Raw genomic sequence first — 24,469 nt, 5'->3', positions numbered from 1 at the left:
AATCGCTTATGCCTATGATCTTCGTGACTATAATATTATATATTTATTTCTTATTAAAGGAGCTCCACTGAGGTCCAAAGACCTATACGGCAAAACAAGCAGTCCCCTAAAAAATCAATTTTTTTTTTAAATTATTTTTTATTTTCCCATCCCAAAAAATTTTAATTTTAAGTCAAATTAGCTCCAAAAAAAAATAGGAAATTTAAAATCCCACAGTCAAAACATATATAAACCCTCTTAAAAAGAGGCCTCTATGGGTTTACCGAAATTATCCATTTTTTTTAGAAAAAGTTTGACATAAAGTTTTAACCCATTTAATTAAATTTTCAATTTATATATCGTTTCCTATTTTTTTCATTTACAATTTTGAAAGGGCCTTATCTAAGAGAAAAAAGATTTGGGGAAAAATTAGGGGGGAAAAAAAATTTTTGAAAGCTAATTTAAAAACCCGGGGGGGGTCAATTTACCCGCCCCTCCCAAACACAAATACATTTTTACATGAAATTTTTTCGATAAAGATAAAATTATTATTTAGTAATTTGGGTCAAATTGATAAAAATTAACAATAATCAATTTTTTTTTTTTAAAAATTATTTTTGAAAATTTAACAAACCCTTATGTAATATTTTTTCCCCCACCGAAGGAGGACCCAAAAAACAAATCCTTTTGACACCACCAGGTGAAAATGTTAAAAAATAAAATTTATCTCCCAAACTGAAAATTTTGTCTCGTTTATGTATTTTCTTGATTGAAATATTTTTGAAAAAAAGAATAAAAATAAGCGTTTTAAAAGAAAAAATACGGGATGCCTTACAACTTGTGATCAGACAAAAAAATTTAAACCTTAAATCAAGTGAGCATTTAAAATGGAAAATTTTAAAAATCAAAAGAAAATACCCCGTTTTAAATTTAAAAACATTTAATTAAATTTATTTCATTTTTTATTTGGTGAAAAACATTGTATTTTTAATTTGGTCATTTTTTGAAAAATTAATAAATATCTGGAAAAAAAATGGTTAATCTAAAATTTTTCCAAACAAGGGTTTTTTGCGCAGTTTTTAAAATAATCCAAATCTTAAAGTAAAAAACCCTCTGAGAACTTTGGTTTTACCAAAACAAACATGTGTAAAATTTTTTCCCCTTTTTTTAAAAAAAACTTTTTTAAACATTAAAAATTAAAAAGAAAAACTCAAAAAAATAAGATGGTATTTTTTTATTTTAACCCCCATAATTAAGACCGTTATTGAAAATTAAATTTTTTAAATTGTTTCATATCAAAAGTGGTAATCCCAATTTTTAAAATGTAAAAAAAAACAATATGCAGCAAAAACATAGTCAATTAACAAATGTGTAACATAAAATTCACATTTACACAGTTATCACAGATAAGTTTGTAGATCTTTACACACTTAATTTTTATGTACAAATCTCTTTTTATGATGTCTTACTAACTTCCATACATGTAGTGCTAACTACAATTCACGCTAATCTGCCCATCACATGAAAGAAAGATTTTTTAGGATATCATCTGATTTTGTGCATTTCCCGTACTCTTTTTCCGGTGCGCATAGTAACAAGTCAATTATTTTATATGATAAAAATAGAATAAATGCACTCATTCAAGCAGTCCATTCTCTATCAACTGCATCCAACATATATACATGAAGAAGATGAAAACACTATACATTAAACAATAGTGATCAGTACAAAAAACATGTGTTTAGAAACAATAAAAATAAATAGCCGTTTCAGTTTACCAGCCTATGTAAAGAATACAGTCAACACATTTCAAAATAATCACACACTGGAAATGTAACTGTGTATTATTTCACCGTAAATCTATTTCAAAAAGCATTCAAAACTCCAGTAATTTAGTAATCCATTCACTTTGAATTTGGCTGATAAACATACATCTTGTATATAAAACACTTCATGGCTGCGATTTGTTCAAATGAGCAGAAATATATATAAAAAATAATCTTAAAAGATAAATAAAAATATTCTTATTCTAAATAGTTATTACACATAACAATACTTTGGGTTTGTTTGTTTTTTTTGGCCAGTTTAAAAATAATGCTTCACTCATTTAAAGATAAAATACCACCTGTAGAACCGGATGTTACTAACAAATAACAAACGCATGATTGAATTTTAGTTGTTCTCTTTTCTTCGGGGAAAAAAAATTACTTTAGTAATAACATATTAATTCTTTATTCAGGCCAAAAAAATGGAGAGGAAAAAAATGTTTCTTCAAAGGAAATTATTGTCTATAAGATTGTTGTCATTCTCAATTTAACATACAAGATTCATATGTAGGAACCATGTATTTAATGTTTATGAAAGCATCTTCACCGCCATGTTTCTCAAAGGCTTCTAGCGTTTCCTGAATAAGGTCACCAATATTTTGTCTTTTTTGTTGGCTGTAATCGATTCCATCACCTGAATTCACTGTAAGAAAGAAAATAACATTTTTTTTCAGTCCATGCACTAGTACACTTAGCTAATACATCAACAGACAATATTAGCCAAATTTGTGATTTCAATTACTTATTCAAAAGGATATGACCTTTTGTTTCTTCAAATTTATTTTCATTCTTCATGAGTGGATAACTCATACCAAGAAAGATTAGCTATATAAAATTGGTTGTGCATGATTATACAAACGTACATGTTGTTTATCTTTTTCTCAGTTTCATATCACTACTAATGAAAACATAAAATACACTGCTTAACACTAAAATTTGAGCGAGAAAAACAAACATAATCCTGTAATTACAATAAAATCAAAAAGACAATTGAAGCTGTGGAGGATATGGTATTAAAATATGCTTTATGACACTTACAGTTCTTATTTTTGAAGATATTGAGGATGGGCAGGATTTGTCTGTAATATGGAACCAGGGCCTCTCCAACCATATCTGCTGATATTACCAAATGTTGCAACACTTTTAGTGTTGTGCATATAACATTCTCTTTTCTACTGTTCAGAGCATCTGTAATAAGGAAAGGGAAATATGTTATGTGGGTGTAAACAGTCATTTTTACACTACAGTAAAGCAAATTGAAAATAAATATGCGCACTTGCAGACTAGAGAATGGTCTAAATGTTCATGCATCTCGATGAGTAAATGAATTACAACAAATTTCAGGTAAAATTAAACCCTTAGCCTGATGGTAGCAATAGAATATACCCATAAATATTACTGATATACCTTTAACAAAGGTAAGAAATTCTTTATAATTATCTCCCTTTGTAATAGAAATCATTAGTACATCTTTTGTCTTTTATTTAATCTAAAGCATGAATGAAACCCATTGAAAGTATTCTTCACATATTACAGCTACAGTTTCTTTTTAAAAATTCATAAAAAAAGGTTTGGTCACTAAGTTGTGCCAATTTCACAGAAGATCTTAAATATATTTAGTATTGATTGAGGTTAACAGCAACAACAACAAAATAACAACATATTTTGACTTACTTTTGATAGGAATGATAAGCTGTGGAATGACTGGCAGGATTTTTGAACCTCCGTGCTCCAACATATCGTGAACTCCTTGTCTGGCAAAGAACTCATAAGGGTGTACCGTTTCACAGAGTCCATCAAAGAACAGGGGCAGATAATGATGATAATCTAACTTTTCAATTTCAACCTGTATAAGAAATATTTTCAATTGCAATTATCTAAAGTTCTAAACCAGTTTTTAAACAAGTCAGTAATGGTAAACTAGTCACCAAGAATAAAAAAAGAAGAAGACTGTATATCTGTGATATTTCTAAGTGATATCAATGACCAAAAAAAGAAATAGAAAAAAAGAGATACAATCATGATTTATGTGCTAAAACTTGCAGATTCAAATTCAGTTGCAATAATAAGTCTTTAACTAATGTCCATTGAATAATGACTAACATTTCTATGGACATATACGTGAAATAATAAATGTCTTGATGACAAACCTTCCATGCAATTTTGTTTCCCTTTGTATCGTGTTCAAGTGCTATTGGGAAATCTCCTCTTTCATAAAACTTTCTGAAGGCAGTTTTAGTCGTCTCTCTTTCTGAGAAAGCTCCAGCTTTTGGTGGATTCTCAATCTATAATATAAATATAATGGATTTTAAATAAGAAACTCATTTTTCTTCTATCTAAACACTACAAACTTTTTAAATTAACTAATGAAATTAACTTCTTTTTAATTATTTTTAAAACTTGAGATCGAATACCATTCAATCAAATTATCTGTCTCAAAGGGCAGATTATCAATTCATTTAACTGTCACAACAGCACTTTTAACAGATTTAATGCAAGGAATCTTTCTTTTAATTAGTAAGAATTTACATTAAATTCTACATTTTACTTTGAAATTGACCATAATTATTAAGTTATCATTGTCTTTTTAGTAAATCAATGAATTTTAAGTAATAAATATTAACAAAAATCATTTTAATATGTACCAAAGGATTTTTAATTAGTTTATTTGACAGGATTTAAATTAAAATTTTGTGGATTGTGGAAGTCAAAAGAGAATCTCACAAGCCATTTCAACATCTATAACTAATCATGGGAGCAATTTTACAAAAATTCAAGGATGGGAACGTTAATAACCATTTTTAACAAGTTCAGTGTAAAATCATTCGAACAGTATACATATTAATGATAAGCTTAGGAAATAAATATCAATTCCAGTGCATTGTTGTAGAAATATGCACTGTTTAAGTTCAAATGCATAGAAATATTATCATAAAGGTCGATAGGCTTGAGTGATTAATCACAAAGCTTTTGAAAGATAAAAAACTGTGCATTATTATACTATAATGTAGGAAAAATTATTATCTATTGCCATTCTAACATGTTCATATAAAGAGACTGGATGAAAATATGTTGAACTACATTGAGCGTACAAGCAATTTTCCTGACACCATCTGGTTTATTGATGTCATACATGTATCTGACATCATAATGATGTATATATACGTATGTTGTGCATATATGATCATATAATAATGCATTTGACTGTGGCAGTGCCCTATCTGTGTGATAGGGGAATATTATGAAACATGTAAGAATCTATCTTTTACACCAAATTAAAATAAAATCCTAAATAACGATAAAATTATCATAAACCCAGCTAATAAATACTGAGACATCATAAACTTTAAACAGCTTGTGAAAAAAAATAATGAAAGTATGGACAACGGTCAACTTTTAATGAAAATGAAGAACAAAATGTCCACGAAACCCGATGTATTCTCTAATAGGATATGATATCCATTAATATCTACAAATGTAGGTTTTCAGATATGAAAAATTGTTGATGGTAAGAATAAATGAAATAGATCTGGTTGAATATGTTGAACCTTCACAAGTTACTGCCACAGCAATGTAAAGATCTGTCCAATACCTTAATTATTAAGGACAGAATTTCAGTAGTTATTGAAATATGTATATTTCTACAAAACTGACAAGTATTTCTGCATGAATAATAAGTATATGTAAGTATAAACGCCATTGTTAAACAAACTAAAAATCAAAAACAATTATACCTTTCCCTGTGCATGTTTTTGAACTGATTGAATTGTGAATCCTTTCAATACTTGTTCTGGTGATTTCACTTTAGAATAACCGAAATCTTTTTTGCCTTTGCATTGTTGCACTGCCGTCGACATCTTTACTTACTTATCTTTAATTTATTTAAAGAGATTTTCCACTAAAACTAAGTTATATCGGAATTGTAAACAACATGGAAGTTACAACTGTTTGGTGTAGTCAAGCAACCAAATGAGAATAGCCCGGATGATCGAGTACGCCGTATGTTGCTAGGGGTTTCACTTCCGGGTCAACATAATGTAATCCCACAATGCATTTCATTTCAAGCGCTTTTTAACCTTGATGAAAACAGTAAAACATTGATGGCCTTTTCGAATATTTTAAGACCTAAACTATGTCAGTTTTTGACATTAGTAAACTCACCTGCAATACTTCATCGTTTATATGTACCAATTAACTACACAGTAATTAATTTTAAAGGTAAAGAATTCAATGATAACACTAACACTCCGTTACGAATTGATAACGATTCGCCCTTCAGACGATTCGCCCATAAATGAATTTAAGAAAATAACATTTTCAATCAAATGATCTCAATAAAAGATTGCAGACTCTAAAATGTAAACAGCTATCATTGGTATCGATAAATAGAGAATACCATGCTAGTGTCTGATATTATAAAATTTATCAGGCAAGGCTAAGAAAAAAAATGAAGGGCGAGGCTCTGCCGAGCTCTTCATTTTTTTTCGTGCCGAGCCTGATAAATTTTATAATATCAGACACTTGTTTGGTATTCTATTTATCATGTTGTCAATTTCAATTGTTGTTTGATTTTTTTATATTTTAATTGAAGCAAAACCCTATCCAGAACCTCTGGTGTTCAGACGGCACGCAATAATATGTGAAATGTCAAATCAAAAAGAAATAGTCCCGAATGTTTTAGTTAATTGTAAGTGACGCGTTCATATTCAAAATTTCTATTCGATTCAAAGTTTATCAGTTAAATATTTCCAACCCAGTAGCAGGAAAAAATATTCCATTCTTTTTATTTCATTTCGCAAATTTCGCATATTTTTGATATTTTGGTTTCATGTCGCCATCTTGAATTTACCGACGTATGGACTACGAACGTTGAACGAGCGAAATCGATAGATGAAAATTGGATAAAATGTCTGGGTTAAATGGATTTATCAATTCACAAAATAAGATTACGTGTTTTTATTCAATATCAAGCGTTTCATGAGACATATCAGTGTTACATTAATGAACAGGATATGAGAAAACACAAAGTAAACAAGATTTGAAAATGTCGTTGAACAGTGTTGAACAGCTGATTTCACGGAAAATGGAAATTTTAAGTTTGCCAGTTCATCGTCAAGTGTTTATATTTTTTAAAGTGAATTTACCGACTTGAATAAACATTCAGGTTGTTGACATGCAATACTGCGCCATAAAATATGGAATTTAAGCTGTTGCTGGATAAAGCAATCTGCTGTGATGAGTGGGTGGGGTAACTGATTTGGCCAGGATTCATTTGGCCATGTGACTCCGTTGAAACTGCAGAATGAGATATGGAAATGGACTCTAATGACTTATTTGTAACAGTGCCAGTTTGATCTGTAAAAGGCGATGGAGAATCTGACGGTGTAACTGTAGCTGATGGTCCAGTGGATGGATTGCGGACTGATAATTTATTAAAAGTGTGAAGCAATACAACAAAATAAAAATAAAACAGTAACAATTTGTTTTGTGTTTTTAAAATGTTTTATTTTTATCGTTTCAAAATATGTAGTATTTGTAGTATCCAATGTAAACAGTAGACCGGAAATGACCCGAAAAAAGTAGTTCCGTCAAGGTCAAAATGTGTATTGATGAGGTGTCTGATAAAGCTTGGGGTGACTGATAAAGCTAGGTTTATCAGGCATGCACTTTATCAACAGAAATCAATGTAATGACATGATAAAAGCTATTACAAAAAAGTTAATATCACTAACTATGGTTTTAATGTAAGAATTTGTTGTCATAATATTGAAAAAAAAAATTCAGATGCAGGGATGTTTTTCCAAGCTTTTCCACGGATTTTCACGTCAATAATTGCCATAGAAAAAAATCTGGAAATTAAACAAAAAGTCACTGAAATTTGGAACTTAAAAATTACTTTGCATCACAGGTGCTTCTGTCATTTTTTCCCACTAGGCCCTATATATAATAATTAATATTATAACAAGGGATACAACTCAAAATTGCTCAATTCATGAAAAAGTAAAAAGAATGCAGTAAATAACTGCTTTTTTCTTCTTTTGATTGTTAGACATTCATGAAAGAATCTAGACATTCATGAAAGAATCAATAATTTAAAAAAAAATGACTCACTTTGATACATGGACAAGATATTATTAAAAATATGCTTATATAAAAAGTTTAATCATGTAATCGGTTAAATATCAATCATATACCACCTCCAATGATGCAATCATTAACTTCTGGTACAAATCATTGTAACAATTTTTGTTTGTTTTGATAGTTTCTGTCCTCAGCTTCCATTTTGAATGTGGCCGTATGTTCCTTGCGTAAACCCAACTTCTATTAGTGACCAGTGTTTATTTTCACTTTTGGGGGAAGGGGGTCGGTGCCCTTTGGAGAGGGAAAAATGCAATAGGAGGGGAAATTTTATTTGATTACTTATTTTATATTGTTTTCTTTGCGGTGGAAAAGGGGAGCAACTCTTGCTACACAAGTTTAAAATATGTCTTTTTCTTAATATACGGGTCTAAAATATCGATGTGTCGCATGTTAAACTTGATGGTCGCCGGCTCCCCTTACCTACCAGAGAACGATTTGTAAACAACCTTGCTTAACAGTAACTCTTACAGGCATAAAATGAAACATTTTTCAGCAGTTAGTTGCAAAAAAAGTGATACATTTGTATTCATTCAGGGCCATTTTTCCTTCTATAACAGGGGCCGGTATGGGGCTGCTTCCCCAAAGAAAATTTCTTTAAAATCATGCAGTTTTCCCCAAAAATTGAATTTACATCAAGTTTTTTCTTCCCCTTTTGCAAATATACCGTGAGATTTTTCCCCAAAATTAGGGGCTGGGCTGCTTCCCCAACCTGTGAAAAAAAGCCCTGTCATTGCAGGAAAATTTGGGCTGCCATATAGGGGGAAATTTAGGCTTAGAGGGGGGGAAAAAACACTATTTTGAGGGGGGGAATGGGACCGAATTTCGCCGAATATTTTGGTGAAAAAAAACACTGGTGACCGTCAATTTCATTGGCTAATAAATAGTAATAATCCGGATAATGATGGGTTATAGCCGGGACAGATAGCAGGTTTTTTCATCAGCCAATGAAAATTAAGAAACATAAACACACCTGCATAATGTACGACAATTTGACAGCCAATGTAAATATTGAAATGTTAGTTATTTCCTGCAATGTAACAGGTTTTAATGAAGAGTTTGTAGTAGAACTTGTGTAATGACTTGTTCATATATTAACTTCTACAATAAACTTCGACGGAATAGAGGATATTTTATACAGTTTACACATGTGAATGCATTTAACGAACCCTGCTGGTATTGCGAGGTCACAACTTATATCCCTTGCTTATATTATATATATAGATTTAATAAAATAAGGATAGATTTACCTGTGCTCTGCGTCACATTATAAACAATACACAAGAAAATCATTTCCAAAGCGTTTTTTTTTTATAGGATCACACGTTAAATTTTGAAAGTTGTAATGTGATTTGTTGTTTTAGTCACAGTTCGCCAATGAGAGTGCTGCAGTCTCAAGATTGATATCTGATTTAAATTAACAAAAATTAGTTAGATGTTTACGTTACAAAAATGGAAAGAGTTTTAAATTTTTTCAAAAGATTCCGAGTTAATTAAGAAATTAGATTCAGGCTTCAGCATTTTACAGTTTGTTTATCGAGCCGTGACACAAGGTGCTTGGTGTGCATCCTGGCTAAAAAAAGCGTAACAACAGCAAAAACAGAAAGTCAGAAATTCTTCTTGTATTGGTTGGACTAAAATGTGTTTAGGAGTCTGCAATAATTTATTAGGGACATTTTCGGGAGTTTTCATATAGACATACAGGCAAAATTAAAACTGTTCTATAAAATTTCTTTAAACTTGGCATGTTGTTAAAATATGATAACAGAAAAATTTTAAGCTAAAAAAAATTGGGGTCATCGTTCTTGTTTTGTTGAATTATTATTTCTTTTGCAGTGGAACATCTACAGCCACTACAGACTCGTGGATATAGGAAGAGAATAGATGTGTCACATTTAAAGCCCCTCAATTTTGATTATTCAGGTAGTATTTTAATAAATAAATATGTGACATGTATCTGCAATTCTGTTGGATTTTAAAGGAACTCCACTGAAGTCCAAAATGCCTAGAAATATAAGATTTGAATTCCTTATAATACTGCACATTTGTGACATCGCTTTTCATTGAATAATAGTGACGTCAAACTTATCGTTTGTATTTGAAGTGTATAAATGCCTGAAGTTTACAAAACTTTGTTTGAATTTTGGAAAAGAAATATGTTGGCATATTTCCTTTTGAGCGAATTATAATGTATGCAATCATTGCAAACCAGTTAAAACCAGGAACAGCTGTGTGAGGTCAGTTACTTCTCCATCTATATTTAGCTCCATGGTCATGTGGCATTGAGTAACTTCAACAGTAACGTGATCGTAAGCGTTTGAAAACAAAATAATTTTACCATCATTAGATATACTGCTGTCAATTTCACTTTTTCTCAAAAAAGGAAGTTTGCTGTATGATAAATTTGTTATAAATATTCCTGACAGGTTGTATGACCATATATAAACGGTTGCAATATATTTATATGGCCATATAACCTGTCAAAAATATTTGAAACTATTATGATATAGATCAGATGGGTCACTTAGAACAAAAAGATAATTAAGCAATATACTCGGAGACAAGTTGAAGATCGAATTTTATGCTATTCCTAGCCTGGTTTGAGTGAAATGGGTTGCAACGCTTTTCAAGTTCAAGTCATTTCCCACATTTAGAATAATTGTTCTGGAAAAACTGAGTGGTCAGATGATCTGAAATTTTTCACACATTATTGTTCTTGACCTACATCATCTAGAAAAATTATTTTCAGTCCTGTCATGTCAAGAAACCTCAGTGGAGTTCCTTCAATTCACACCAACTAAAAACCAAACTTAAGCAGTTATTCGTAATGAATTGTTTGTGGGTGTTAAGTTATAAGCAAAAATGTTACAAGTCACTAGAGCTGGAATAAAGCATAAGGGATGTTTGTTTGTTTTGCATGTAAGATTGAAATATATTAAATGGAGGGAACACCAGATGCAATATTTTCATGACTAATGTACATGTATGTAGTCTTGAGTTAAAATATAGCAGCTGGTGGTCATATATGACATATTATTTGAGTTAATACAAATAAATTTTCGTATTTATTTAACAATTTTTGAGTGGTTATAAGTAATTTTGACAAATTTTTGCATGTTCTCTCATTCATCAAATCATAACATCTGTGATAATATTGCTCATCTTGAAAAAGAATTTCTCAAATTTTATAACATTTTTAATTTAATATTTCCAAATATTTATGTGCTATAGCATTATTATCATGTAAACTTTAACTTTGATAAAGTATAGTTCTGTTATTCTGATTAAATTTCCATTTATTAGCTCACCAGAGCCGAAGGCTCAGGGTGAGCTATTAGTATCAAAGGGGGATGCTCCGGTGTCCGTCGTCATGCGTCAACAATCGTCTTCTTCTCTGAAACTACTGGGCAGATTTACTTCAAATTTGGTCTGTAGCATCCTTGTGACAGTCACACTTGAATTTGCTCATGTCATTCCAATTGGCCCCTTTTAGGGGTCAGCAGAGCTAAAAATAGAAAAACCTTTAAACATCTTCTTCTACAGAACTAATTGATGGATGATCACCAAACTTTGTCTGTAGCATTCTTGGGTAGTCTTTTATCAAGTTTGCTCATATTAATTTGATTGGCCCCTTTTAGGGGTCAGTAGGGCTAAAAATAGAAAAACCTTTAAACATCTTCTTCTACAGAACTAATGGATGGATGATCACCAAACTTTGTCTGTAGCATTCTTGGGTAGTCTTTTATCAAGTTTGCTCATATGAATTTGATTGGCCCCTTTTAGGGGCCACTAAAGCTAAAAATAGAAAAACCTTTAAACATCTATTTCTACAGAACTAATTGATGGATGATCACCAAACTTTGTCTGTAGCATTCTTGGGTAGTGTTTTATCAAGTTTGCTCATATGAATTTGATTGGCCCCTTTTAGGGGTCTCTAGGGCTAAAAATAGAAAAACCTTTAAACATCTTCTCCTACAGAACTAATTGATGGATGATCACCAAACTTTGTCTGTAGCATTCTTCGGTAGTGTTTTATCAAGTTTGCTCATATTAACTTGATTGTCCCCTGGTAGGGGCCGCTAAAGCTAAAAATACTTTTAAATGTCTATTTCTAGAGAACTAATTGATGGATGATCACCAAACTTTGTCTGTAGCATTCTTTGGTAGTCTTTTATTCAGTTTGCTAATATTATTTTGATTGGCCCCTTTTAGGGGTCTCTAAGGCTAAAAATAGAAAAAAACTTTGAACACCTTCTCCTACAGAACTAATTGATGGATGATCACCAAACTTTGTCTGTAGCATTCTTGGGTAGTCTTTTATCAAGTTTGCTCATATGAATTTGATTGGCCCCTTTTAGGGGCCACTTAAGCTAAAAATAGAAAAACCTTTAAACATCTATTTCTACAGAACTAATTGATGGATGATCACCAAACTTTGTCTGTAGCATTCTTGTGTAGTCTTTTATCAAGTTTGCTCATATGAATTTAATTGGCCCCTTTTAAGGGTCTCTAGGGCTAAAAATAGAAAAACCTTTAAACATCTTCACCTACAGAACTAATTGATGGATGATCACCAAACTTTGTCTGTAGCATTCTTGGGTAGTGTTTTATCAAGTTTGCTCACATTTATTTGATTGGTCCCTTTTAGGGGCAGCTAAAGCTAAAAATAGAAAAACCTTTAAACATCTACTTCAGAACCAATTGATGGATGATCACCAAACTGTCTGTAGCATTCTTGGGTACTCTTTTATCAATTTTGCTTATATGAATTTGATTAGCCCCTTTTAGGGGCCACTAAAGCTAAAAATAGAAAAAACCTTAAAACATCATTTCCTACTGAAATAATTGATAGATGATCACCAAACTTTGTAGCAGTCTTAGGTAGTCTTTTATCAAGTTTGCTCATATTAATTTGATTAGCCCTGTCTAAGCTAAAGCTTAAATGTCCCAGGTCATGGCATTTCTTCAAATTATTTTTTAAACATATTCTATGCGAGAATATATTGACATTCCAACACTGAAAAGCAGTTGTTTCTGGTGAGCGACTCGGGGCCATCATGGCCCTCTTGTTTAATATTTATGATGTATTGTTTTCATCCAAATTTAAATTTAGTATTGTCAAAAGGCCCATGCCTTTTTGATTTGTGAAAGACGTACATTATTCCATTTGAAGTAAATAACAATGGAAAATTAAGGATCCACTATTATAATAGTCTCATTTCTATATTTTCAGAGGATCTTGTAAAACAGGAGCCACTTCAGTTATCAGAAATTCAGTTCAAGTACAGCCATATTCCTGAGATTAATGAGTAAGTTTTGTTGAAATAAGAAAGCAAAGACAGCATTTAATACAATTCAGGAGAAAAAAAATATCTCAGTATTCCTTTCAGAATTTGAAATTAGGAAAATTTTAGTCTGGTTACTTTTTGCAATTTTGAAAAATAAACAAAACCTATAAAAAGGAAACAAATTAAATGTTTAAATTATCCATGTTAAAAAAAAAACCCAGATTCTTTTTATTATTTTACAGAAATGTTCCTTGAGCGAGCATCTACTAAAAAATCACCATTGTTCATTTCGGTTTACTCACACTACAGTCAATGAATTTAAGATTTTGAATTTACTAGCCCGAATTCAGTTCTGAATTTATTTTACTATATATTTAACTAAATTTTCTTAAAATTTTCATTGGCCCAAACTAATTTTCACTGGCCATGGGCCACCAGGCCAGTGCTGAATTTGATGACTGACACTATAATTACTAAGCATATATGGTAGTATGTTGATACATGTAGTTATCTACCCTTAATGTAGAGAAAGTTTTTTCGTAATATCTGTATTGTTAAAAAAGAACCAGGCTGTCCAAGCTTGATAGAATAATAATGTTATCCTAGTCACCAAGATATTAAAGTAACACATTATGTCCTTCAAAGGGTATATAGTGAGTAAACAGGTAGAAGTCAACAGAAGTTTACATTTTGCCATAATTCCTTGTAATTTTATAATTTACTTTGCATGAACGATAAATAACTCAGATACAGTAGCCCAAGGAATTTTTGTAAATATCCATCAGAATTTACCTGTAGCATTCAATTTATAAAGAGTTGGGCAGTATTTTTATATTTTAGGCAGATTGATATTTTATCCTTAATATTTTCCACTATCAACTATTGGTCAATCACCATTATAACAGTCAATCTTTTGCAATCTATTGTCAATTCAGCTGAACGTGACAATGAAAAATGAGTATTATGTGACTGTCATTTCAATTGGAGGTCGCTTTTCATAGCCCATAACTATAGTCTATAGCATGGATTTTGACCGATGCCTATCTATATGTAATAATTCTTTATGTAACATCAATCTTCAGTCTAATTATTCTGAAATTTCGCACACAAGTTATATGTCCAGACATGCATTAAGTGTTACACATGTCTTGGAAAAAAATATATCTAGTCAGTACTAGTTCCTTGTCACAAAACTTCAGGAGAGCCCCTTTAATGTACAGATGACTAAATGTTGTTATAGCTATTATACATTTATCCTTCACATTTTCCAGATTACCTGAGCATGTAAAGAAGCAATTTACTCTGGAATTTGCATCTTCGGTAAGTTTTTATTAACAAAGTTGTTAATATATTCCTGCAACATTAATTGGACAATTGAAGTAAATAGCTTTATTATGATAAAAAATAAACAAATTATTTTAAAGAAAAATATTCTTTTTAACACAGACACAGCAAGATTACCTGGTATTTTTCTTGCATAAATTTTAGGCATCATTTTTCTTTGTGACAACATGACTGAGATATTTACATGTGAATTTTGGCCTAAGTATTTTTGGAATACTTTTATTTTACAAGGTATGTTGAATGTAAATGGTTCTCCAGAAAAAAAAAAAATATGATAAACTGGTTTATAGGATGCACTTGTGATATATTCTAACCAGAAATTGTTGGGTGTCCGTGGCTGAGTGGTTAAGGTCGTTGACTTCAAATCACTTGCCCCTCGCTGCTTTGGGTTCGTATCTCGACAGGGACTTTGGATTCTTTCATTTGAGTAAGCTATCCAGCTGGCAAACTGAGCGTTGGTGGACTGGTTCTTCTAAGGTGCCTGTTTGTGCTTGAAATAAAAAACACCTAAAAGAAAGGCACCTGAGGTCTTCCTCCACCAGTAAAGCTAGAATGTTGCCATATGACCTATGCTGTGTCAGTTTGACATTAAACCAAATCAAACAAACCAGAAATTGTACAGAGTAGAATAAATCTTTGAGATTTTATTGAATTCATGTGGCCATAGAAATGATTGATCTAGTTTTTCCCCTTCTGTAGCAGGGGACGTGCAAGAACTACTTCCCTTCAGAAGAATTCAGTAAAATCGTGCATTTTTCCTAAAATTCATTTACATCAAGTTACGTCTTTTCACCTTGCTAAACTACTGTGTTGTTGTTTTTTGTCCCAAATTTAAGGGAATGGCTCCTTTCCCTACATTATGAACTTATTTTTCACTATATTAAATTGTTAACAAGGCATATTATACCTGTGTAATGTTTCTGTCATTCTTACTATAGTCTGCCTGATGTGCCATCTAATCATGATCTGCACTATTCCTTATTGAAACAGTATATACAGAAATGTCCAGTTTACTGAGGATTCCGGTTAAATGGAGATCCGGTTTTGTAGGTTTCTTCTGTACTAAGAAATGTTCCCTTAAAATGGTGAATGGTTTTGTCCAGATCAAAAATGGGCAATTCCATTTCTGATATTTCGAGTGGTCAGGGTTAATTAAAATTAAATGGACAAGACAGAAATTATTATACACAAAGAAGTTTTGTTTGTTTTTTTCACAAAAAATTTAGAGACATTGCAGAATTTTTTTATCAACTACTGGTTTTGGACCATCAACCGGACAGTTTTTGAACATTTTTCCGTACAGATTTCATAATTTTTAACCTAGAGATAAAAAAATTCGACACGTTTCAGCTAAGTTCTTCTCCTAACTAACTAACTTGTTTGTTTATTTCTGATTGTATTGACACTTATATCTGAGGTTCGACAAGGAGGGTATCAAAATTACCTAAATTGTCTACACTACAGTACCATGTGTCCGGACAGATCTGTACATGACTTGATTTAATTCAGATAAAAGCTTGGGTGTTTTTATTTTTTATTTTTAACATGATATACAATATTTCAGCAACACATGCTGAAGTTTTGGATATTCTATTGTTTATTCTGCAAATGATTAAAGCTGGTATATGAGGTCAGGCATGCTTTCTTGACCCCCCCCAAATTTTAATGTCAACATTCTTGAAATAGACATTAAAATATTACCATTTACGGAGTTGAAATAAGTTTATTTACTTAATTTTAGAAGAAACATGCATTTATTGCTGATGAAAAAGTGACTGACAACCACTGAACAAAGAAAATACTAAATTAAGCATTTTCGGGGTTGTCTGGGTTTGGTGGTTGTCCGGTTTTGGTGGTCCCCAACCAGTATATTAATTTTGAATAGTGCAGATCATAATCAGATGGCAAGTTGTTTAAATGTTGACTATATAATTATGCTAATGATTACTTTTATGCTGAGGTCACAGGCAAGATTGTGAGATCAAATTTATAAGCCTACCTAAATCAAGTTGTTACATATTTGTTGTTATTGTTTTATTATTTCAGCGAGAGAAACAAGAGCATAGAAATGCTGTTCTGCTGGACAAGGTCACAAAGCTGATTGGTCCAGGACCATGCCTAGAAAAAGAAAGTAAGACCTCCTTCAGATTACTAGGAACCGTCCCTCCAAATATCAGTATATTTGGTTCTGTCCCATTGACTTCTGTACATATTATAAGGATAATTGGATTAATTGTGATTAATTCGAATTCTTAACTTTCACATAAGTAACTGTTATTTTCATACTTCTTGTAATTATGTACATATTATAAGAATCTTACACCGGATATCGGCACAGATTTGAATATCTATCTATCTTGAGGGTAACTGTTTACGGCCTTAACAAGGCTCAGCTGAGTTTCTGCGAAACAGCTTCATGAGAGCTAGATGTTCCTGCCTGTGACCACAGCCGATGTTGATACTTTTTCTTGCATACAACAAATTAATGATATTTTGTATAGAAATAACAAACTAATATTTTCATCCAAGTTTTTTTTCTTATAGTAGCATATGAATTTATAACTTCATTCAGAACTGTACAATGACATCATCCTAAGAATGCAATTCATTCATAAATGGGGCGAGGGAATGACGTCATTTAAAATGGGCAACTTATGTAAAAAGAAGCTAATCCTGTCTGATATGCAAGAAAGAGTCCACTCTCTCCATTATGATTTAGTCTGAACCATTGAAAAAAGTGGCGGTAAATTCCTGAAATATGAATTCTTGTTTTGCTTAATCCTTTTGTCCAATTTCCAATAAGAAGCAGTTGCAAAAATCATAAAGTAGATATGAGATTATATAGTCTATCTATCTGTGTATCTCTGAATACTGCCCTGTTAGAGAAATAAGTGCCAGGGTTGTTGTTTTTTTTGTGTGTAAATTAGAAGTGGTCATTTTTGGGTTCATCATATTCAACAAAGAGTTTTTACTAAGTTTTGAGGTGGCTCAAAATGCACTTGTGTCTGTCACTGCTTCCTAATGAAAACCCTGAGTGCATGTCGGATCTTTCGTAGAAAGGTAAAAGAAAAATAAGTCTAGAAATTGTTAGCATGTTGAGACAGGTGAGACTGGAAAATACTGATGCTATATAAAACAACATACATCATAGGAATTGCTGACCATAAAACAAAGTTACAATTAAACAAAGCAGAAAACTTTGAATAATGAAGATTGGTCCCTTTAAAGAACTTTTAGTAAACGGTGCCTTAATGGACATGGTGTCATTGACTTAAAACCATTTGCCACACACTGCTGTAGGTTTGAATCCCCCCAGGGATTTTGATTTCTTTCATGTGAGGGAGCTGTCCAGGTGTTCATTTGAGCCAGATGTAATGCACCTGAGGTCTTCCTCCACCAATAAAGCAGGTAAGCCGCCATTTACAGTGTTGGTGCAATTTAAAAACCCAACCAAAAGAATAATTGATGATCATGGTCAGCATTTTTGTATTTTACAGAGAATGTGTTTAATACTAGAATGATTCTTGCTTTTTTAGTACATTAGAAAATGTTTAGGTTACAAACAATAAGAAAAAAGTTCAATATAGATTAATGTTATTAATTATTTTAACAATTGTTTTCTATTTTCAGTTTGTTTTTTGACCATAAAGATTCGTAATATGATTCCATATATTGTTGGTGACAGAAGGGTAGGACATTTATATTTTATTTTGTATTGTTATACATTCTATTATTAGTTCATTATTATGCAAGCAGTGTGCAGACACTGTTGAAGAATTAATATTTGTGAACAAAAATATTATCCAATTAAACTTGTTATTGTCAAGCGCTGTTCCAAATCATTTACCTCCAGAAGCAAGATTTGGGAAATATAGTTTGAATTGCTAAAGAATTCACAGACACAGTTTGGGAAACTTTCGTGTGTAATTACTGAAATATTATCAACAATTTTCACTTAACCAGGGGGAATAATTAAGATATTGTAAATTAGAAATTTTTCTATGCATCAATATTTTGATGAAAATAAGTGTCACAAATTTCTGATAACATGTCTGGAAAAGTACAAAAGCTACATTGGAAAAATATATACCATTGCAATTGGCAAATATTTACATTATGTACCTTGAACATGGTATATTTTTATGCCCCCACAAAGTGGGGAGCATATAGCGTTGCACTTGTCTATCCGTCCGTACGTCTGTCCCGAAATATATATGAACGCATCTCCTCTTAAACCGGATGGCAGATTTTGCTTAAACTTCCAGGGATGAACAACCTTAATGTGTAGATGGAAGTAAAGGAAGGAATTTTTGCTGCGACCAAATTTAACAGAATTATGGCCCTTTGTTGATTTTTTCACTATATACCATATATATGTTGTCAGTGGGGGCATCCGTGTCTTTTGGACACTGTTCTAGTTTCATTCAAATATTAAAGATATAACAAAAAAGTAGTAAAAAATATGTGTGACCAAATGTTATGTAAACATATGTCACATGGTCACCCATTCTTGTCAATGGTTGGTGCTAAACTTGGGGTAAATTACTGAAATGTTGTTGACCCCTGATGCTAAACATGGGCTTAATAACTGAAATACATGTACTGTCAACCACTAATGCTAAATGTGGCCTAATTACTGACATATTGTCAACCACTGATGCTAAACGTGGAGTAAATGACTGACATATTGTCAACCACTTCTGCTAAACATGGGGTAAATAACTGTTATATTGTCAACCACTGATGCTAAACATGGGCTAAATGACTGACATATTGTCAACCACTGATGCTAAACATGGGCTAAATGACTGACATATTGTCACCACTGATGCTAAACATGGGCTAGATGACTGACATATTGTCACCACTGATGCTAAACATGGGCTAAATGACTGACATATTGTCACCACTGATGCTAAACATGGGCTAAATGACTGACATAATTTTAACCACTGATGCTAAACATGGGCTAAATGACTGACATATTGTCAACCACTGATGCTAAACATGTGCTAAATGACTGACATATTGTCAACCACTGATGCTAAACATGGGCTAAATGACTGACATATTGTCAACCACTGATGCTAAACATGGGCTAAATGACTGACATATTGTCACCACTGATGCTAAACATGGGCTAGATGACTGACATATTGTCACCACTGATGCTAAACATGGCTAAATGACTGACATATTTGTCACCACTGATGCTAAACATGGGCTAAATGACTGACATAATTTTAACCACTGATGCTAAACATGGGCTAAATGACTGGCATATTGTCACCACTGATGCTTAACATGGGCTAAATGACTGGCATAATGTCAGCCACTGATGCTAAACATGGGCTAAATGACTGGCATAATGTCAACCACTGATGCTAAACATGGGCTAAATGACTGGCATAATGTCAACACTGATGCTAAAACATGGGCTAAATGACTGGCATAATGTCAACCACTGATGCTAAACATGGGCTAAATGACTGGCATAATGTCAACCACTGATGCTAAACATGGGCTAAATGACTGGCATAATGTCAGCCACTGATGCTAAACATGGGCTAACATGACTGGCATAATGTCAACCACTGATGCTAAACATGGGCTAAATGACTGGCATAATGTCAACACTGATGCTAAACATGGGCTAAATGACTGGCATAATGTCAACCACTGATGCTAAATACACCGCCTCCGTGGTCGAGTGGTTAGAGTTGATGACTTCTAATCCAGTTACCTCTCTGGCGTGGGTTCGATCCCCGGGAGATGCTTTGGTAGTTTAGCGCGGAGGAAGGTAGTCAAGTACTGGTGTAACTCTCCAGGAACGATGGTTAGGAAACTACCCGCCTATATGACTGAAATACTGTTGGAAAAAGGCGTAAAATGACACAAACAAACAAACAAAAACTGATGCTTAACATGGGCTAAATGACTGGCATAATGTCAGCCACTGATGCTAAACATGGGCTAAATGACTGGCATAATGTCAGCCACTGATGCTAAACATGGGCTAAATGACCGGCATATTGTCAACCACTGATGCTAAACGTTGGCTAAATGACTGGCATAATGTCAGCCACTGATGCTAAACGTGGGCTAAATGACTGACTTATTGCAACCACTGATGCTAAACATGTGCTAAATGACTGGCATAATGTCAGCCACTGATGCTAAACATGGGCTAAAATGACTGGCATAATGTCAACCACTGATGCTAAACATGGGCTAAATGACTGGCATAATGTCAGCCACTGATGCTAAACATGGGCTAAATGACTGGCATAATGTCAACCACTGATGCTAAACATGGGCTAAATGACTGGCATAATGTCAGCCACTGATGCTAAACATGGGCTAAATGACTGGAAAATGTCAGCCACTGATGCTAAACATGGGCTAAATGACTGGCATAATGTCAGCCACTGATGCTAAACGTGGGCTAAATGACTGACTTATTGCAACCACTGATGCTAAACATGTGCTAAATGACTGGCATAATGTCAGCCACTGATGCTAAACATGGGCTAAATGACTGGCATATTGTCAACCACTAATGCGAAACATGGGCTAAAAATGACTGACACATTGACAACAATTTGTGCTGAACCTTGGGTACTGATGAAATAATGTCCATATTTGGTCCTTAACCAAAGTAAATAAAAACAAATACAAAGCTTTATTCATTTATAGGGGGTTTATACCAGATCTCTGATTAAGCATGTTAAATGTATCAAAATATAACAGTATACTTGCAAAGTAACACTTAGCAATGTTCCTTCGTATTTAGAGTCTTAATATTTAAGTGAGTAATATAACGGTCATTATGTGGAGCATCCCTACAGAGACTTTGCTTTGTTACGGAAAGCCTGTGGTTCTACTCTTTAGATAATTCACGGAAGGGCAACTGAGGTTATTCTCCACCAGGAAAGCTGGAAAGTCGCCATAATGATATTACCTATACATTGTTGATGAGACGTAAAACTCATTCAAATGAAAAAGAAAGAAATAAGGGTCTTCATTGCCCTCTTGCTTTTCAAATCTGTTGTCCTTTCATTTTGAATTGAAAACATTTTACGAATACATGTATCTTGTGTTATTTGCAGAATAAAAAACATAAAGCGCATCTAATTGAGAGAATTGCTAAAAGAAAGAAGACACTGAAAAAATTGCGCGCACTTGATTATGACCGATTTCTGTGGCTTCTGAAGGAGCTAAAGTTAACATGGACTCCTGAAGACCCATATAGATATTGGAAGCCCTGTAGAAGGAGCCGTATAAAGCAAGGTGTGAGACAGGAAATGAGGAAAGAAAAGAGGGAGAAAATTGAAAAAGTTCAAGCTGATATTGAACAGGAAAAAGAGAAGTTTTATGAAATGAAACAGAAAGTGTTAGAAGAAATTGATAAAGAAATTAAGCAGTATGGTTTAGATAAAGAAAAAATATTGCGAGAATTTAAGCGACGTAAAGAGGATATTGTTAAGCAAGAAGACGAAGCACAAAGGAAACTTAATAAACTGGAAAGGACAATAAAAGAGATGAAAGAACAGAAAATACGGGACAGAAAAATATTTTGAGTAAAGCCAAAAATGTTGAAATTATATTGAAATAAAAATATGAAATTTTATAGTTATTTCTGATACTAATGATATATTTGTCAAAATATGTCTGGAGCAAGAAGATAGATAATCAAAGATGCTCTCATCACCCCTCTCTCCCCTCCTTCTTTACACACGAAAACTTATTTCCAATTTATAAAGTAGCTCATTGGACTACCTGGTAGCGAAGTTGACTGCCGGGACATATAGCTTGAAAAAAGAGTAGAAGTATAATTGTTATGTCATGTCGGCGTTGCCGTCCGCAAGCTTGTATGTTGATCATAACTTAAGTTCATGGTATATTGTCTTCATACTTGGCCACAACAACCCTTGGGACAATACCTTTTAGTAGACCAGACAAATCTTGACCTTCATCTATAAATGACCTTGACCTTTAAGGTTAAATGTGTCAATTTTGCTTTGTTTTTGTCTGATTTTTGCTATTAGTGGCTATAACTTGGTTATGTTTAGATGGATTGTCTTCAAACTTCATAATAATCTTTTAGGATAGACCTTCAAATTGACTAGACAGACATTGACCTTCACTTATAAATGACCTTGACTTCGAAAGTCAAATATTGAAATTTTATATCAAACTCAAATTGACCTTGGTTCTTTAATGACCTTGACCTTGAAGGTTAAATCATTGAACTTTCATTCATTTTTTGCTTTAATTGACTGTAACTTGGTAATTAATGGATGGATTATCCATATACACCTGTCTTAAGCAGCCAAAATGACTGCATCCCTTGGCTGGTTGCTTAAGACAGTTTTGACTGTACTTTGACAAAACATAATTTTTGACAAGACCTTCAGATAAGTTGAACTGCCCTTGACCTGGAGCTTTAAATTACCTTTACCGTCAAGGTCCAATTATTAATTTTTTGTTAAATTGTCATAATTTGTTATTTATGTACGGATTTGATTTGAACTTGGACAAAACAAGACTTTCTACGAAACAAACATATTAATGACCTTGACCTTTACTGTCAAGGTTAAATTAATGAAATTCTCTTCTTTTTTGTTATTGGCTATATCTTTGTAATTTATCAATGGATAAACTTCATGTTTAGACACAACATCTTTAAGGTCAGCACCTTCATGCATATTAAAGTCAAATTGACCTTGGATGATGTATGACCTTGACTTTGCAGGTCAAATTGTTTTATTTTTATGAATTATTGCTATAATATAATAACATTGTAATCAATTAATAGATTTTTTTCATACTTTGACAAAACAACCTTTTGGACAAGACATTTTTAATGGTTTAACTGACCTTGATCTTAAGTTAAGTTCTAAATGACTGACTGCCAAGGTCAAAGTATTGAATTTTGGTTAATTTGTCATAATTTTGTTATTAATGTATGGACTTGATTCATATGTTGACAAAACAACACTTGTGACCAAACAGACATGTGGAATAATTCAGATATGACTTTGACCTTTAAATGACCTTAACTGTCAAATGATTGATTTTTGATTATAGTTTCTTAACATTGTGATTTTATGTATGGAAAGGATTTATACTTGGACAAAACAACAAGTATGACTAGACAGATCTATTAAAGTTTAAAGAAAAAAAAAGGAAAACCATATTTTTTGCTTTATTTTTTTTTAAAGATTTGTCTCAACCGTTTATTTGTTTGCTTTTAGAAAAAGTAAAAAAGTTGAGCATTGTCCTGACCTAGCGGTGACTCTTGTTTCCAATTTTAGAGGTGCAAGCCTCCAGATAAGACAAATATTTCAAGAAAATCAAGACTTATTGTGTCTCACTACTTCTGTGAGTAATCAAACATAAAATACACAGTGGCATTGTGATATTGCATTGATAATGCATCCGCAAACAACAACACTTGTCAAAGTTTATCAAGTAAAAACACAATAAATGCAACTTCCTAGCTATATGTATGCTGTTGGGGCTATTTAACTGGATGCAGAACAAGAGAACTACCGAGTTCATTCTGTAGAGTGAGGGGCGAATGCCTCTCTGTTAAACAAAAGAAAGTGAAGAAATGTCCTCTTATTCTATTTCATCAAGATGAATTTCCACAGCCTTTCTGTATTATAAACCTTTTGAAGGATTTTTAGAGACTGTGTTAAATCAGCATGTAATTTGAAGAGTTTTGACCCTTTTTCAGCAAATGTTATGTTGAATTACTGGTTTAAATATCTTTATATCTGGCATGCAAGTATTGTAATAACATACACAGTCACACAGATTTTTATTTGCAATCAGTTAATTGAAACCTTTATTTAATTGATTTTCTTTTAATCAAAATGAAATCAAGTC

The 24,469-nt window shown here is 32.5% G+C and overlaps 2 protein-coding genes across 2 annotated transcripts; one reads left to right on the top strand and one right to left on the bottom strand.

The window, feature by feature from the left end:
- Positions 1 to 2,144: 2,144 nt before the first annotated feature.
- On the bottom strand, positions 2,145 to 5,796 carry LOC132732745 (parkin coregulated gene protein-like). The gene is made up of 5 exons (XM_060719247.1): positions 5,540 to 5,796; positions 3,956 to 4,090; positions 3,480 to 3,651; positions 2,844 to 2,993; positions 2,145 to 2,448 (listed from the first exon to the last, which is right to left on the bottom strand). Exons 1-5 carry the CDS (start codon positions 5,660 to 5,662, stop codon positions 2,288 to 2,290), a joined length of 741 nt encoding a protein of 246 aa, XP_060575230.1. The 5' UTR covers positions 5,663 to 5,796; the 3' UTR covers positions 2,145 to 2,287.
- A 56-nt stretch (positions 5,797 to 5,852) lies between these two features.
- Positions 5,853 to 22,205, top strand: LOC132732744 (small ribosomal subunit protein uS15m-like). Its single transcript, XM_060719246.1, has 7 exons — positions 5,853 to 6,023; positions 9,780 to 9,866; positions 13,177 to 13,252; positions 14,503 to 14,551; positions 16,622 to 16,706; positions 18,206 to 18,264; positions 21,685 to 22,205. The coding sequence occupies exons 1-7, from the start codon at positions 5,906 to 5,908 to the stop codon at positions 22,153 to 22,155; spliced, it is 945 nt and encodes a 314-aa protein (XP_060575229.1). The 5' UTR covers positions 5,853 to 5,905; the 3' UTR covers positions 22,156 to 22,205.
- The last annotated feature ends 2,264 nt before the right edge of the window (positions 22,206 to 24,469 follow it).

Source organism: Ruditapes philippinarum, unplaced genomic scaffold (genome assembly GCF_026571515.1).
Source record: "Ruditapes philippinarum isolate M1 unplaced genomic scaffold, ASM2657151v2 ctg2927_1_1_1_1, whole genome shotgun sequence".
Taxonomy (NCBI): Eukaryota; Metazoa; Mollusca; class Bivalvia; order Venerida; family Veneridae; genus Ruditapes; species Ruditapes philippinarum.
The sequence above is the reverse complement of the archived record's forward strand: the minus strand, read 5'-3'. Positions and strand labels throughout refer to the sequence as shown.

Coding starts and splice junctions, on each gene's coding strand:
- LOC132732745 (XM_060719247.1), bottom strand. CDS start 5,662: ATGTCGACGGCAGTGCAACAATGCAAAGGCAAAAAAGATTTCGGTTAT. Junction 3,652..3,955: donor GAAACAAAATTGCATGGAAG/GTTTGTCATCAA, acceptor TTTCTTATACAG/GTTGAAATTGAAAAGTTAGA. Junction 2,449..2,843: donor TATCTTCAAAAATAAGAACT/GTAAGTGTCATA, acceptor TCTTTCTTACAG/TGAATTCAGGTGATGGAATC.
- LOC132732744 (XM_060719246.1), top strand. CDS start 5,906: ATGGCCTTTTCGAATATTTTAAGACCTAAACTATGTCAGTTTTTGACA. Junction 6,024..9,779: donor CACAGTAATTAATTTTAAAG/GTAAAGAATTCA, acceptor TTTCTTTTGCAG/TGGAACATCTACAGCCACTA. Junction 14,552..16,621: donor CTCTGGAATTTGCATCTTCG/GTAAGTTTTTAT, acceptor TTATTATTTCAG/CGAGAGAAACAAGAGCATAG.